Here is a 16,559-nt window from a genome sequence, read left to right as displayed (position 1 = left end):
GGCTGTTCTCCCAGGACCTTAGGGAAATTTAAAAACCTTCGGTTCAGATGTCTCAGCTTATTCTCCATTAGTTCCATTTTCCTATTTATCATCGACCTGGATTAAAGATGTTTGTATCTTCTTTCCTTGATCTTCCAATGTCTGAATTCTCTGCTGATGTTCCATATATTGAGAGTTAAAGTCCCGGGTTATATTATCCATTTTTAAGGAAATTTAAGCTTGTTGCTGGGAATATCCCTGTAGTGCAAATCCCAGTTTGGCTACTAGCTCCCACAGTGAGTCCAGCATCACCACAGATGGCTTTGTAAAAATGGCACTCACGGCATCCAGCTCTAAAGGAGCCCCATCAAGAGGAACATTCAATGAAGTATTAATATCAGGACTTTCTTCTGTAGAAACAGTTCCCCTCTGTGGCTCACAAGCTGTTTGCCTTTCTGCCATTTCTTTCCCATCCAGTCCTTGCTTACTTCTCCCAGTTCCCACGGTGAGACCCATGCTTGCTTGTCCAGACCACATTGGGTCTGTTTCTGCACTCACCGGGCTCCAGAACTTCTGGGGAATTGGTGTTGGAGGTGTACGAGAGCCTGGAGGGCTGAGGGTGGTTTTCCCTGAGTAGGCCGCTGCTCCTCCTCCAGTCTGCTCTGCGGGGCATAGCTCCTCCACCTTCGGATAGCTGGTAGCAAGCTCGGTAATGGTCTGCTGTCCAGGAGGTAGGGGGGTACCGCGGGAAATACCTGAACCCTGCCTTTTAGTTTGGGAGCCATTTAATGCTTAACAAAGAAATAATTTCAGGAGAAACATGGACAGCGTTCCGAACCCTACTCAAACACCGCCGTCTTCTTGGCTCTTCCCCCCTTCAGAGTGAGTATACATCACTTAATGGTCTTACCCATTCTGGACCTGCACATCAGGGTGGGGTTACATCCATAACAGGGAAGGTTACAACTACTGCTGACCAGACTGGCCAACACTTCTCCATTGTCTTTTCTCTCTTTCACAGCCTTAAGGAAGGGCTGGATTTGTTCACACACACCCATATCAAAACTCTCATCCAATGGGCACCAAATACATAATCACATTTCTCATAAAATTACTCACACCTCTGGTGGTGTTAGACCTTTTCATCACTCTCCATCTCATCTTCTTCTTAGTGTATATTTCCCCAGGACTCTGCACATCAAGGACATCATTGGACTCACCTCACTCATGTTTCTTTGTTGCACCTCTCTGGGATGGTTCCTCAGGAAGAGGAGAATACAACTTCACACTAATTTCACCACCCTGGTAAGCATCTCAGGAGAAGGAATAAGCCTTTCCTTTCTCTGTGCTAGTTCCCCAGACCTCCACACATCAAAAGACGGCCTGAGGCATTCCCAAGTTTGTGAACTCACCCCAATGTTTCACTTCTCTGCCTTGCTACATGGCAATTCCCCAGGAGGAAGAAAAAACCCACTACTAGTCACTCTGTGTCCACCATCTCATGCTTTTCCCTCTGGAGGAGGCAACCTCTCCACTTCTTCTCAGCCTCAGAACTCTCCCTTTGCAGGAAAGAGCCCCTGCAGAGTCCCACTTCCCTTGGAGAGTCCCTGGCCCTCCAGCCTGCAGGCTAGGTACTCCAGTCGATCTCATAGCTGGAGGTCCCCAATCCCCACCCCGTACTGGCAGGGGCAGGGGAGGAAAAGAGCAAAACCTCACACTTTTATAATTCCTACTTTAAAATGGGCCACCAAATCAGGAAACCCCAATATTTTAAGGAAATAGATATACATTTCCCCCTTTATACATTATCACAAGTTACTAAATGCTCACACACCTAAAATGTCATCTAGTGGTCAACTAGATTTATTAAAGCACATTTAAACATTTCCCCAAAACCAACCACATTACCAACTCCCAGGGTCTTCTTCACCCAATGGGCCCACAAAAAGACATAAATACTTGTGGTCTCCCTATACCAGTAACTGCATGCATGCATCCTGTTGAATTTGCCAACTCTCATAATGCTGCTGAAAAAGAAGAGAGTGCCTAGCTTCTGCTTGGCTAACTCTGGCCCTAAAATCCAGGCAGCAGCCACATCAGTGACTGTAATATCAAGGTACACACTGCTGACATCAGTCTAGCCCAGTATAGATGGCATGCTGAGATCATCATAACTCTCCAGGAGAACTCCTATGCAATTTGCTCAATCTCCTGACTATCCTGCAGCAATGAACAGTGTAAATGCTGAGGCTAAGAAACCAACTGATTCCAGTTTTGCTAGATAGGGAGGGAATGACAAAGAACTGCAGAGACAGATCTGCCCCATCCAGATATCTGTAACCTGGATTGGCCACTTTTGGAAACAGGATACTGTGCTTGATGGACCCTTGATATGACCCATTATGGCATATCTTATGTTCTTATGTTTTTAAATGCCATGACCAGAACACCAGGACGTGAATTGTGTGAAAGTGGACAGAGGTGGTGCATTAGAGGGATAATTAACACTGCTGGCACAGAGACTTGCAAGAATAGGCATTTGGCTACACTATTTTATTTATTTATTTATGTATATTTATATTCTGCTTTTTGCACTTTTTTCAGCACTTCAAAGTGGATTACATTCAGGTACTGTAGGTATTTCCCTATCCCCAGAGGGCTTATACTAAGCCTTGGACAGAGCTGCAGATTAGTATGCCTGCATATTTGATAGAGTAGCAAAAACCCAGACACTCAAGCTGAGTGGGATTCACCACCTAGACCATATAGGAAGGGCTCTCACAATGTTTAGTACTGGACATCCCACATGGATGGGTGGAACCTTATGGAAATCAAAAGCCAAGGATATCCCATGACTATGACAGTCAAAATTGATGGGGGGGGGGGGGGGAGGTGGAGGGAGGACATAAGAACCCTACACTACTTGAGCTTTACTGGTGAGTGTAGTACCAGTTTGTACAACACATGCAAGGGCATGCTATCCCAATTTATCATCCAGTTCTTGATACACCCACTCTTGTCCCGAACTATGAATCCTCTTCACTACATCAATGTTCAAGCATCACTTGTGGTCACCATTCTAGTCTCCTTTTGTTGCATCAGACCCTCAAAGTACTCTTACAGTCATCATACAGATCCAAGTGGCAATGCTTGCCAAAGTAACATAAATGTCATTTACCGCAACCAGAAAACAGCCAGCAAGAGTCTTAACAACTGCTACCCTTATTACAGAGACTCTGGATACTCATCTCTCCCATGCCATTGGAGTACAAGGAATCTGTGTGCTATCCAAAGCATCTTGCCCACAGTTACAATTCCTACATCAAAACTTACATGGGAAGGCGAATCCATGGAACCAACAGGTACTATACTAGCTAGTGTGAGTCAAAGCACCAATCCCAAAAAATCTGCCTTGCCCACTGTGTACACAAAAACTAAAAGAAAAAGTAGAAAGGGGAGATTAGCTAAAAGGTCTCAGTCCTCCTCAGGCAGGAAGGTGATATTCTGATGTGACGATTTAGCTATACTGTTTACTGTGAGTAATTAAATAATTGGTCAAGTTCCTCAGAGAAACTGAAAGATCTGTATTGCATTGCCTGCAGCTTAAAATCTCAGCATGGGCAAATCATGTTCCAAAGCTACAGAATTCCATAGTTGATGCTTTCTCCCATTCTAAGTGGTCTCTGTTCAGGGCCCTGGAGTGGAGCAGAAAAGAGCAGCAAACTTAATCAACCCTTAATTTCTGCCCCTTCTGCCCTACAGGCCTCCAATCCCACTGACAATCTCAAAACCTTCCTGCTACTGCTCCTGCTGCGCTACTACCACCAGATCTTTGGAGCTCTGCTCTGATGAGATATTCTCTAACTACAGTGACCACATTGGGAGATTACCATAAATCAGATTATGCTCACAGACCCTGCCCCCTTCAGATTTCTGTGCAGGGGACATGATCTGTGAACACAGGCTGACAGTTCTCATGTACATTCATATCACTAGAGCGGAGCTCCTGATTTCTGGGGCCAGTGGCGGGAGGGAGAGAAAGGTTCAGAAGTCTGGGGGAAGAGTGACATCAGCAACAGCACCAAGTGTCTAAGAGCAGCCTTTAATGAAATCTGAAAGTTCATAATTCTAAATACACAGTAAGCCTACAAATGCAGCTTCAAATTCATCAAGGTCTTTTGCTGGGCAGAGGGATGGTTCCCAGGACTACTGTCCAGTACCCTGCTGACTAACTATGTGGTGTATGCTCATGAAAAGGGACTTTCTTGGAAGGAAGGGGGAAACAGCATCTTTGCACTTCTTTTCCAGATCAAATGGCTAGGGTAACCTTGGCTGCATTTTCAATATCAAGAGCCTCTTGAAGGATTAGACTCACAGTTCTATCCTGTTGTGATCCATAACACTTGTTACAATTTGTCTAGCTGAGTTTCAGACCATTTTATTATGTACATTTACCCTAGCATTTTTCTCAGCTGTGCACATTGGTGAATTTGTCAAGCATGGAAAAGAAAGGGTTACTCCCTGAAAATGGTCAGTAAATTGACAATAAAGTGTACACAGCAATCATTAGGTAAAAAATGAATCAGTGAGATAGAGGGCACTCTTTGAGTCTGCATGTGGTGCTACACTTGGTTACATGCTCCATGGCCATTATCAGAGCAATTCTCAGCTCAAGACTACAGGGAGGGAGATATTTCTTCATAGGAAGGATCTCTCTCTCTTGATGCAGTTATCAGTCTACTGCCCTAATAAAAATAGAAAAGGATTAATCCAAATTTGGGACTCAGCTACCTGTACTGTGCATTCTGGTTTTCCAGTGACAACAATTCAAAGGCTAGGCTGATGGAGATCTGATACTTATAGTAACTATATCCGGATGGACTGTGTATAAATTGATGGTGCAAGTTCTAAATCTGTGCCACAATTGCTCCCTAGAGATTATCCTGATGGCAAAGGACAATCTGGGTCTCAGGACACATTTGTATTTCAGACAGGCAAAAGGATGCATTTGCATTCCTATGGCTCCCACTTGGCCTTTGCTGGCAAGAGTCAAAATTCAGTGGATGGGGAAGTAAGGGATATAGTAGGATCAACTTTTCCTTTTAATCACAAAGCAGTTGAATGCACTACAATTTTGTAACTGCTCTTATTGGTACAAAATCTGTGAGTATCTTTTACCAGTGGACCTTATACTAATTTTCAAAGTGAAATACCACACATATTTTCACTTTGAGAATTACCTAGGAAACCTCCCTGCACACATTTACACTACTAATTTGAGGGGGCAGTTTTCCCAAGAAAAATTACATGCATACTTTGGAAAATTCCAAAGTATGTGAGTGACTGCAAACCCCTCCCCAATCCCATCCATGATGACATCTTCTAATCCAGATAAAGTACACTTGCAGTGTTACTACATACATACATTTGCCACTCATAGAGGAAAGTTTCTAAAAATCCATTTTGGGGTCACGTGATGCCGTGCACCGAGTGAGATGTGTTTGCTCAGCTCTGTACATCCCCCTGCCTCATCTACCCTTATTTCCCTTTTTTTTCCCCAGCAATCTCACTATTTTTGCTCTGATATAGATCATTGGTTTGCTCTCCCAGTGATTTTACCTGGAATGTGGGGTCGCCTAGCTCAGAAAGAATGAGAAAAGGACAAAATGAAGCTCAGGCAAGATGGTGTGCTCCCGAGAATTCAGATTCAAATCCTCTTGCAGGCGCTTTGGTCCCTGAGCTCAAAGCGGCAGTGGTTACTGACTTAAGAGCCTGAATTTCAGAAAATATGTGATAAGATAGAGGAAGTGACTTCCCGCATGGTTGTATATGATTCCCATGTAGGCGAGCTGGAAAACCGCATCTCCACCAACCATGATGCAGTGCTGCACTTGAAGAAGATTTGGGCAGTCTAAAATCCTCATTTCGGTGCAAGATGAACGTCTTGAAGAACAGGTCATGCTGCAATAACTAGCAGTTTGTGGGACTTCCCGAATCTCTGGGTGATTCTGCTTTGATTATGTTTTTGGAAACCTGGCTTAAGGAAGAACTGGACCTAGATTTATCAAGGGGCCCTCTCAGGATTGAGAGAGCACACTGCATGGGCCCAAGGCGAGAGAAGACCGACAGACCCCACGTGGTTATTGCCCACATTTTAGACTTCATGAATAAAATAGCCGTTTTACATGAAGGCAAGCCGCTTCTCATATTCCAGGATTACTCTTCCAAGTTATCACTGATCCGAAAGTTTTCCTTGGCATGTGTGAGACTGCATAAGTTAGGCCTATGATTTGCTTTGCTATATCCCGCTAAGCTTTGGGTGGCTCTACCAGACGGGGTAAAGTGGATCTATTCTGCAGCAGAAGCCAACTCTCTTGCGGAGCGATTGGAGTTGGTACAAACAGCTTTACCTCCATGCTGAGTAACTTTCCTTTTTTTATTTGGTTTGCCTCTCCAATGTTCCTTTTGGTTGCCCTTCTTGGGGCCTTTGTCTGCTTAACCGGAAAATGGGCATTTCCTTTGGCTTGATTACCTACTGGATACAGCTTGTTCCAGGAACACAGGGTGCTCTCATTTCTTTGAAACTCTCTTTTAGTCATGCTATTACCACCCCCTCATGACTGTAAGCAAGTGATTGGTAATGGCTATGAAACAGGTATAGTTTGAGTTAGCTCTTTGTTCAGAGCTCTTGAATGGGCTTTTAGTCTGGCTATTGTTGTACAGTGGCTTTTTGGTGTTACTAGCTCTTATGGGTATGTGGCAGGGGTAGGGGGGCATTTTGGGTGATCCTCAGTCCAAAGATGAACTTTGTTTTGTTATTGGAGTATGGGGGGGGGGGGGGGGGGAGAGAAGCAAAGGTATATTTACATGGGGGTTTAATTTTTGGAATATGGGCAAGCGGCTCTACTTTTTTGTTGTACAGTGGTTTGGGGACCTAGGTGGCTACCTTAGCTGGGGAGGTGGTCACCTTACACTTTTTGTTTTGGTATTATGTTACTTTCTAACCACATGGAATTTAGACAATGGGTAAATCTTCACTGAAATTGATATCTTGGAATGTCTGTGGTATAGGATTACCTATCAAGCGGAAAAAAATATTGACTTCTTTGAAGCAGCAGAATACAGAGATCGGGTTTCTCCAGGAAAAATATCTATCAGATAGGGAACATCAGAAACTTAAGAGGGATTGAGATGGTCAAATCTTTTATGCCTCTGCATCCATTAGGTCAGCAGGGATTGCCATCTTGGTTCACAAGACTGTGACGCTGACGGTCCTACAGGAAAAGACCCACAAGGGTGATTTTTGATCTTGGTTAGTAAAATAGGAGAGCAGCATATTGTCCCCAATACATACAATCATCTGTTTTTCCAACAGATATCCTAGGGACCATTGATAGTAGGGGGAGATTTCAATTTAGCTGTGGACCCATTACTTGACAAGTTTCAACAAGTTAAGAGTTCGATGGTAGACCCACAGAAGGTGATTCCTTTTTTGCTTTCAGAATTACAGCTTCTAGATGTATGACGTGTCTTACATCCGCTAGAAAAAGATTTTACACATTTGTCCTGCACACACTCTACCTTATCTCGAATAGATTATTTTCTACTTTCAAGGGAATACCTATCTCAAGTAATGGGTGCTGGTATCAGTAATATAAAGATTTCAGATCAAGCTCCCATTTGGTTAGAGCTTTCCGGGTTGAGAGGCAGATCTGCTTCATTGACTTGGAAATTTCCTTACTACTTGGCCAATGACAATGCTTTTCATTCATAAATCAAAGGTAGGCAGTTTTTGTAGTTAATAATGGGATTCACCTGGAGTCTTCCCCAACTCTGTCATGGTATACTGCTAAGGCAGTCTTACGTGGGGACATTATTTCTTATTTGGCCTGGCAGAAGAAAGCTCTTGATAAGCAGATTTTACATCTTGAAATCAAGTTGACCAAGTGTAGACATGCTCTCAATGCTAGATAATAGAGAAATATATTTGGCCACTCAGGTTGCTCTTAACACCTTATTACACCAAAGGGCAAAGAAAAGCCTTTTATTTTATAAATATAAGCTGCTCCAACATGCCAACAAATCGGGGAAGTTACTCGCTGGTCTCATTAAGGGTGACAAGGGTCCTTCTGGAGTCTCCCACATACCCGGACGGGGAGGGGGAAGTTTTTTCAGTAACTCCAGACATTCTTCAACAATTTGTAGGTTATTTTGCCAAATTATATTCTTCAGAGGGATTTGACGCTGACAAATGTAGTGCTTTTTTGACTCATCTTGGTCTTAAGTCTTCTGAGGAGTGACATCTACAATACCTGAATCGTCCCCTTAGTGTAGATGAGATACGATTGGGAATTCAGGCAGCAAAGCCATTAATTGCCCCCAGTCCTGATGGTTTTACGGCCAAATTTTACAAAATTCTGGTGGGTGACATTTCTGGTCTGCTTAAAATCTCCTTTATGGCCCTAGTGGAGGAGAGGTGTTTCCCTTCAGATATGAACAAAGCAGTAATTACGGTTCTCCCTAAGCCGGGGAAAGATCCCACTATTGTTTCTTCCTATAGACCCATTTCTCTGCTAAATTTTGACCAGAAATTGCTGGCCAAGATTCTGGCTGACAGGTTGACGCTAATTCTCCCAGGATATATCGGGAAGGGCCAAGTGGGCTTTGTCAGGGGGTGATACGCCTTAGTTAATGTCCGTAAATTATTAACTGCCACCTCCTCTTGCTCTGTAAAGAATGTGCCTTTTTTGGCGGTCACTTTTGATGTAGAAAAGGCATTTGACAGAGTGGAATGGCATTACTTGTTCTCAGTTTTACGTCATATGGGCCTAGTTGGTTTTTTCCTTTGAGGGATAACTTTACTCTATACAGACCCGATGGCCTCTATTATAGTCAATGGTGAATTGTCCCCAACTTTTCCCATAAAGCGCAGGATGAGGCAGGGCTGTCCCTTATCACCTTTGTTGTTTTTGCTATCTATGGAACCGCTACTGATGGCCATCCAAAACACTAGGGAAATTGAAGGACTTCCTATGGGTCCTTCTATCTTTAAATATGCTGCCTTTGCAGATGATCTTCTGGTATTTTTGTGTAACCCAGTGCCCTCTTTATCTCATCTTATTTGACTTTTCCAGATTTTTGGAGAATTTTCAGGTTTTAAGTTGAATAGAGATAAATCTGAGGCATTGGCCTTTCCACATACATTGCAAGAGTGGTGGGGGATGCTTTTCCCCTAAAGTGGGTGGAGGGTTCCTTTCGTTATCTGGGGGTTCATATCTCTCTACAATTGAATCAGTTGTATAATCTTAATATTTCCCCTTTGCTCCGTATGACACAGGACAAATTAGGCCTATGGCATTCTTTACCATTGTCCATAGGGAGCAGAATTAATTTGTTTAAGATGGTTTTATTTCCTAAATAACTCTATATTTTGCAGGTTTTACATCTATGCATATTAGGGAAGGATTTACGCAATTTAGACAGAATGCTTTCCCAATTTCTGTCGGCAGGGAAGAAGGCTCGAGTTGCTTTAGCCTAAGGTGGTATAGGTCTTCCTGAACTGAAAGGGAACAACTTGGCATGCATCTTATGCTTGGTAAGAGACTGGCTTTATGAGGGTACACTTTTTACGTCTCTAGATAGTGATAAATTAATTATGAATAGTCTCAATCCAAAATGTCCTACATGCACCCTCTGGTAGTCTTCCCCCTCGATAGCCCCAACATGTTAGTTTCCCCTTTCAGATGGGCCTGGAAGATTTTAACGAAAAAACAAAAGTTGTCCCCCAACTGTACACCCTTTTGCCTAATCAAGGGAATTTAGACTTCCAACTAGGCATGCACTCCATGCATTTTTATTATTGGTCGGAGTGGGGTATTAACCACTTTTACCAGGTTATATCGGGAGAGGGGATATTATCATTCCCAGAATTACAACTACAGTTTGGGTTACGAGTGGTAGACTTTTTTCCTTATCTGCAATTGCAGCATTATATTCGATCCCTATCACAAGCAACTTAGTCATGGGGATGGTGAACAAATTGAATGATTTTTTGCATTGTGATAGACAGACAGTTTCTATATCTTTGTTCTATAAAGAAAGGCAAGCCTTGGAGGCACCTGACTGGGTATCTACTATCCTGGACAGGTGGAGCTCCGAGGGAGGTTTTGTGGTATCTCGTAAATCATATCTTTCTTGTTATAGAGAGAGAAAATTAGTATCAGCAAATAGCTACCTACAAGAAATGCAGTTTAAATTCTTACACAGAGCATTTTTTCTCAAATCTCTGCGTTTAAAGCACAGATTGTGTCTTCAGACCTTTGATCTAAATGCTCATTAGAGAAAACTCTCTCTCCCATGCTTTTTGGCATTGCATGAATAAATCTCAATTTTGACGGAAACTTCTCAAATTTATCAATTGTCTGATTGGGGTCTCTCTTCCCATGAGTCTGGAACTCATCTTATTTAATGTAGATTTGGCTAAATATGTACGGAGAGAAGTCCAAAGATCCTTGGTAAGGAAACTCCTAATTCAAGGTATACATTCAATATTAGAGTTTGGAAGGACTCTCATCCACCTTCCTTTTGGCACTGGCGAAACACCATCCATAATATGATAATGATGGAATTCTTAGCAACCCGTTCCTCTTTTAACATCAGAATGAAATTTCTTACAAATTGGGATCCATACATACAAAATCTTCCTAGTAGTGTATGAAGTTATATTTTGAATACTTTGTAGCTCTTTGCTGATCAAAAGTTTTTTCTGCTTTTTTTTTTGTAGTGATTGCCCATTAGCTATCTCTATGTCCATGTGGTGGAGGGGTGGGGGGGAGGGTTTAGGAATTAGACTTGGGGGATGGGGGGGGGTTCATTATAATTCATTTGGAGCTTGGTGTACCAGAGTATGGCACCGGACCCATTCTCTCTTTTTTTTTTCTGATGGATGGGTTGGGAGGGGGGTGAAAAAATTGAAATTGTACATATTTGCATCTTCAGTTTATGTTATTTCAAGTTTTCAATAAACATATTTTGCATAAAAATCCATTTCTGTGGCAAAATGACTGCTACAAATTACCCTCTAATAGTGCATGAGCTTTCCTGATTAAAACTATCAAGGAGGACATGGAGAACCTTGCATACTGATTGTCAAACATAGTAATATTTTGGCTAGATATTATACCCTGGCATCACTTGCAAAATTTAAGGTTATGGAATTTCAGACTTAAAAAGGTAAATAGGCAGATCATCTAGAAGGACAACATGAGGGAGCATCCACCCTAGGCCTGTACTGAGATGTCTTGATTCATCTCTCTAACCTCTCCCAGGACTTTTTTTATTTCATGAAGATCTTGAAGCTATATAATAAAACCTCATTTAGAGGCCACATTTAGGATCCAAGGAAAATCTGCAGCTAGTCCAAGTCTGTGGCAGGCTGTTGCAAGCCAAGAGGTGAGTTTCTTTGAAAGAGAAGCTTAGAGTTCATATCTTGGGTTGTGGATCTTCAAGAAGTGGAAAATATCATATCCCAAGTATCTTTATGACATTAGATGAGCAAACAATGGTGGACTGGCTCACAGCTCCCCTGGGAACATAAAGCACTTTGGCTTGGAATGTGGCAAAAAGCCTGCTTTAATTCTTCCTCAGGTCAGCCCTAGCTTCTTCACATGTGGAGGGCTGAGTCTCGTGGGGAGATGAAAAAGAATTAGCAGCCTAGCTTGCTCAGGTACAGCAGGTTACTAAATATGCCCTGAGGATGAAGAATATTCAGCTCAGCTTGTCCACTCATGACAGGCTATCGGACATCCTACAGTTTATTGGCTTTAGCAGAGTTTCATAAAGCTGTGTCTGCTTTTTCCCAAGAAGCACTATATGTTTATTTGTTTGGCATCCTAGTTCTGGGTGAATGAAGTGACAGGAATAGAGCATTGTCATGAATAAAATCTATGGTAAATCAGAATCAAAAAGTCTTCAGTGAAACTCTCCAAACTTCTCAGAACTATAGCACAAAATCTCTTCTGTCTCTCATTACTATTAAATGGCCTACCTCCCTCCAAAATTATAATTTGATTTTCCAACAAGCATCCCATCAACTCTACCTAATGCACAACAGGGCTTTATGGAATAATAATGCCCACATTAATAGAAAACAATGCATAAATACAGCACTTTCTCCATAATGTTATTTTATTTATTTATTTATTTAGAATTTTTATATACCGAAATTCCTGTTAGGAAACAAATCAATCTGGTTTACAGGTAACAGCAAAAATGCCTTGGGACGGGAAACAGTGCCCTTGGCTTTACAAGAAACATATTAAACAAGGCTTTACATATTAAACAAGGCTTTACAAGAAACATATTAAACAAGGCTTTACATGTAACATAATGAAACAGTACCTATTCGAAGAATCAACAAAAGGCTTTGCATGTAACATAATGAAACAGTGACTATTCGAAGAATCAACAAAAGGTAGCTTCTCTGGGATAACTACTGGGTTGACTACTTAAATGATGTCACAATACAATAAACATGTATAGAAGATTAAAAAGTGGAGGCAGATTGTGTAATGTAGTCTTTTGGGTGGTGAAGTCCGGAAACACATAATAATAATATAATAACATTGTATAATATACAAGTGATCCAGTTATCATAGGGTGACCTAAGTCATAGCGTAACATAGAGCATAAACAATGGTGAGATGAAGTGACATAAGGTATGAAGTCTCCCAATCTCCGCTGAAAGTGAGACCTAGCAAATATATATGTATCTCAAATGTTAATCTCACCCTCCTGTACCCAACAATTTTTTATGTATCAATTTTTTGTTTTAATTAAAAAATAATAATATGGAATGGAAAAAGGTAAGTTTCATACATATGAATGCATGCCTCCTCGGCCTTGCTTCAATTTTGTAGTGTAATCATAAGCTTACCAACCTTCCAATCCTTTTGTTATTTATATTTCTTCTTTATTTTAATCAATGTGTGAATAAATAGTAAAATTATTCTCTATATGACGCCAGTACTGGCTTTTAGCTTATTTACTTTGTATAAGATATTTATAGTCAAAACGCCATTAGTGTGAACCTCTTTAAGGTAAGATTTTATACTAGGAAAATGTCCATAGTGAACGCCATGATAGTAAGGTATAGAAAACGTATCACTTATCTCCCAACACAGCTGTGTTTCGAAAAAGTATCCTTTCTTCCTCAGGGGAGTTTGTATCCTTTTAATGGAACGCGCTCTCAAGTTCCGCCAGTTCTGCAGACTCTTCTCCTGGCCCAAATTTGAATATCTCCTGCCTCAAAGTGGCAAACGCTAATTCAATGGCGTGCTGGTTTCCTCGACATTATCCTTGTGCTAACTAGCACTGATCCATGGCTTTAGTTATTCCTTTCTCTCAGGCTTAATCAGCTGATTAACTAAAGCCATGGATCAGTGCTAGTTAGCACAAGGATAATGTCGAGGAAACCAGCACGCCATTGAATTAGCGTTTGCCACTTTGAGGCAGGAGATATTCAAATTTGGGCCAGGAGAAGAGTCTGCAGAACTGGCGGAACTTGAGAGCGCGTTCCATTAAAAGGATACAAACTCCCCTGAGGAAGAAAGGATACTTTTTCGAAACACAGCTGTGTTGGGAGATAAGTGATACGTTTTCTATACCTTACTATCATGGCGTTCACTATGGACATTTTCCTAGTATAAAATCTTACCTTAAAGAGGTTCACACTAATGGCGTTTTGACTATAAATATCTTATACAAAGTAAATAAGCTAAAAGCCAGTACTGGCGTCATATAGAGAATAATTTTACTATTTATTCACACATTGATTAAAATAAAGAAGAAATATAAATAACAAAAGGATTGGAAGGTTGGTAAGCTTATGATTACACTACAAAATTGAAGCAAGGCCGAGGAGGCATGCATTCATATGTATGAAACTTACCTTTTTCCATTCCATATTATTATTTTTTAATTAAAACAAAAAATTGATACATAAAAAATTGTTGGGTACAGGAGGGTGAGATTAACATTTGAGATACATATATAAGGTATGAAGTAACATAAGGCATAAACATTAATGTCTTAGGATGATATAAGTCATAGAGTAAAATGAGGCCGTCATAACTTAATGTAAGGGGGGGTAAGTGGATAAGGGTCGAAGATTGGAGGTGGAGGAGAGAAGACAGCGAGGGATTAGTTCCTTATGTGTCTGTGAAAGCTTGACTAAAGAGCCAGGTTTTTAGCTTTTTTTTGAAAACAGGATGGCTTGGTTCTAGTCTTAAGTCTGGGGGGAGAGTGTTCCAATGGTGAGGTCCAGCAGTAGATAGAGCTCGTTTCCTTCGTGAAGTTTTTGCGGTTGGGGCATACAGTGTACCCTTGTATGCGCTTCTGATGGGTCGAGAGGAGGTATGAGGTCGAAGTTGCATCTTTAAATTGATGGGCGAGATGTTGTGAATTGATTTATGAATGATGGTTAGTATTTTGAAAAGGATCCTGTATTTGATGGGAAGCCAGTGTAGGTTACGGAGTATGGGTGTTATGTGTTCCCTTTTGTTAGAGTTAGTGAGAATTCTGGCGGCGGCATTCTGGACCATCTGTAGGGGTTTGATAGAGTTGAGAGTTATGTTGGAAGATGTTGAGAGTTATGTTGGAAATCCATCCAACATAACTCTCAACATCTCAACATAGGTGACAATCCAGATGTTGGAAGATGTTGAGAGTTATGTTGGAAAGCTAAGATATGAGGAAACCCCAAGAAAATATGCCCATAATTCAATAACATATTAAACTATTCCAGTCAAATATAATGACACGGTAATGGGAAATATCTGTTCAGTTTGATACTGCCACATTCACAAGCTGGTTAATGAAAGCATACAGAGGCTTTCCTTGCCACTACAGAGGCTTTTACTTGCCCATTTAACCTGGGCAGTAAAATCTAATATCTGATCCAAAGGCTTCCAAGTATGCACAATTCTCACATGAATTTTTGCATCTGCTAGAAAATGATCATATATTACAATAGAAAAGACATCATTATGGGAAGCTCACACTGGTGACTCCACCTCTCATTTTTACTTATCCTTATTTTCTGCATTATGGACATGATCACATTGGCCATAATGTTACAAGCAATTCTTATTTCAGAATTTACAGTGCAGACATAAAAACTCAACACAAAGCAAAAGCAAGTCAATAAAAGGTTTGAAAGTAAAAATCGTGTACTGCATATTCATAAGCTGAGTTGGCATGTTTACTAAAGAGAGACATACTTCTACACCATTTATAGAGCAGATTTATTTTTTTCTGATTAATATAAATAATTGACAACTATTTGAAGAGCACCCTTCAACAGAATGTAATGCTATTTAAATTCTTATATACATTAAAATGTATAAAAATGTTTGTAACAATCTAACTCGGTTCATCATCTTTAGCAACTGAATTTGTTTCCCAATAAAATAAAAAGGCTTCTTACATGACCTCTGTCAAATCACCCTGTGCAGTTACGTAGCATATTGCAAGGCTGTCGATTCACGTTCTAAATGATGCTAGGAGATTAGCTGAACTCCAAATTTAACTTTGATGGGCTCTGACAAATCTGGTGAATTGTCGGGTGGGGGATGAAACCCAGCCCAAACGTAAAAGCAATCAGTTCATCAAGACCCAGAATCCCTTTAAAGACAAGCACTTGTGGGTGCTAAAACGCCAATACACCAAGGGTTTTGCCTCCTCTTTTTACCTGATTTGGGATAGGTGACAATCCAGATATCATTTTCCCTGGCAGGGAAATCAGCAATCTCCTCCATCTTCCCCCTGCAGAAGGGAGGGAGCCTTACGCCGTTGAATTCAAAATATTTGCTTTCAAACTCCCCAGGAGTGCCGGGGGTTTCCGCCTCACTTTCTGCCATCATTCCAATGTTTGGAAAAGAAACGGAAAAGACCACACGTCAGAGAACGTCCAGGGTGAAATAAAAAACAAAAGAGTGATAGGAAAGGAATGCTAAAGATTGAGGAGAAAAACAATGGGCAGGGTTGTGTTTGTATTCGTGCTCCTGCAGGATAGAGAGGAGCAGGTTCTAGCCAAGGTGATGTAATGTGCTGCTGCCAGTGATGAGCTGGGAGGATGCAGCAGACCCAGCTTCCTTAACTCTTCCACTGCCACTTAGATCAGCCGGACTAAGCAAAGCGCGTGTGCCTCGCCTGCTCAGAAGGTGAAGTGTTGTACTGCAATTGAAGACAGGTCCCCAGATTCCTTCAAGTGTACCTTGGAGTCTCTGATGTTCCTTCAGATTTTTAAAAGGCTAGGTACCAGTGAAGTAGCCAAAACTGATTTTCTGGGTGGGCACAAATTTAACATGGGTAGGCTGCAGGAATGCAGGTCTGAGACCTACTAGTTGCATTCTTATTGATAAATAATGCCATATATTGCAACAGCCATTATGCAACATGTGTGAAACTTTAAAACATTTTACCTCAATTATTTCAAGCATTTACCAGAATTAAAAATTCCTTATTAATCTGCATTAATTTATTTTATATTTATTGCAGTTTATAAATGCACAAGTATATCA

General features: G+C 41.1%; 1 protein-coding gene across 1 annotated transcript in view; it reads right to left on the bottom strand.

Annotated features, from left to right (window-relative positions):
* The window catches only part of SULT4A1 (sulfotransferase family 4A member 1), a 171,890-nt gene extending 155,859 nt beyond the window's left edge, over nucleotides 1-16,031 (bottom strand). The window contains exon 1 of the mRNA XM_029600128.1: nucleotides 15,728-16,031. Within this exon, the coding sequence (XP_029455988.1) occupies nucleotides 15,728-15,899 (172 nt within the window). The 5' untranslated portion in view covers nucleotides 15,900-16,031. The remainder of the gene's footprint in view (nucleotides 1-15,727) is intronic.
* Nucleotides 16,032-16,559: the final 528 nt, after the last annotated feature.

The sequence above is a fragment of the Rhinatrema bivittatum genome, chromosome 4, assembly GCF_901001135.1.
Source record: "Rhinatrema bivittatum chromosome 4, aRhiBiv1.1, whole genome shotgun sequence".
Lineage (NCBI taxonomy): Eukaryota > Metazoa > Chordata > Amphibia > Gymnophiona > Rhinatrematidae > Rhinatrema > Rhinatrema bivittatum.
This window is presented reverse-complemented; position numbering and strand designations above follow the sequence as displayed.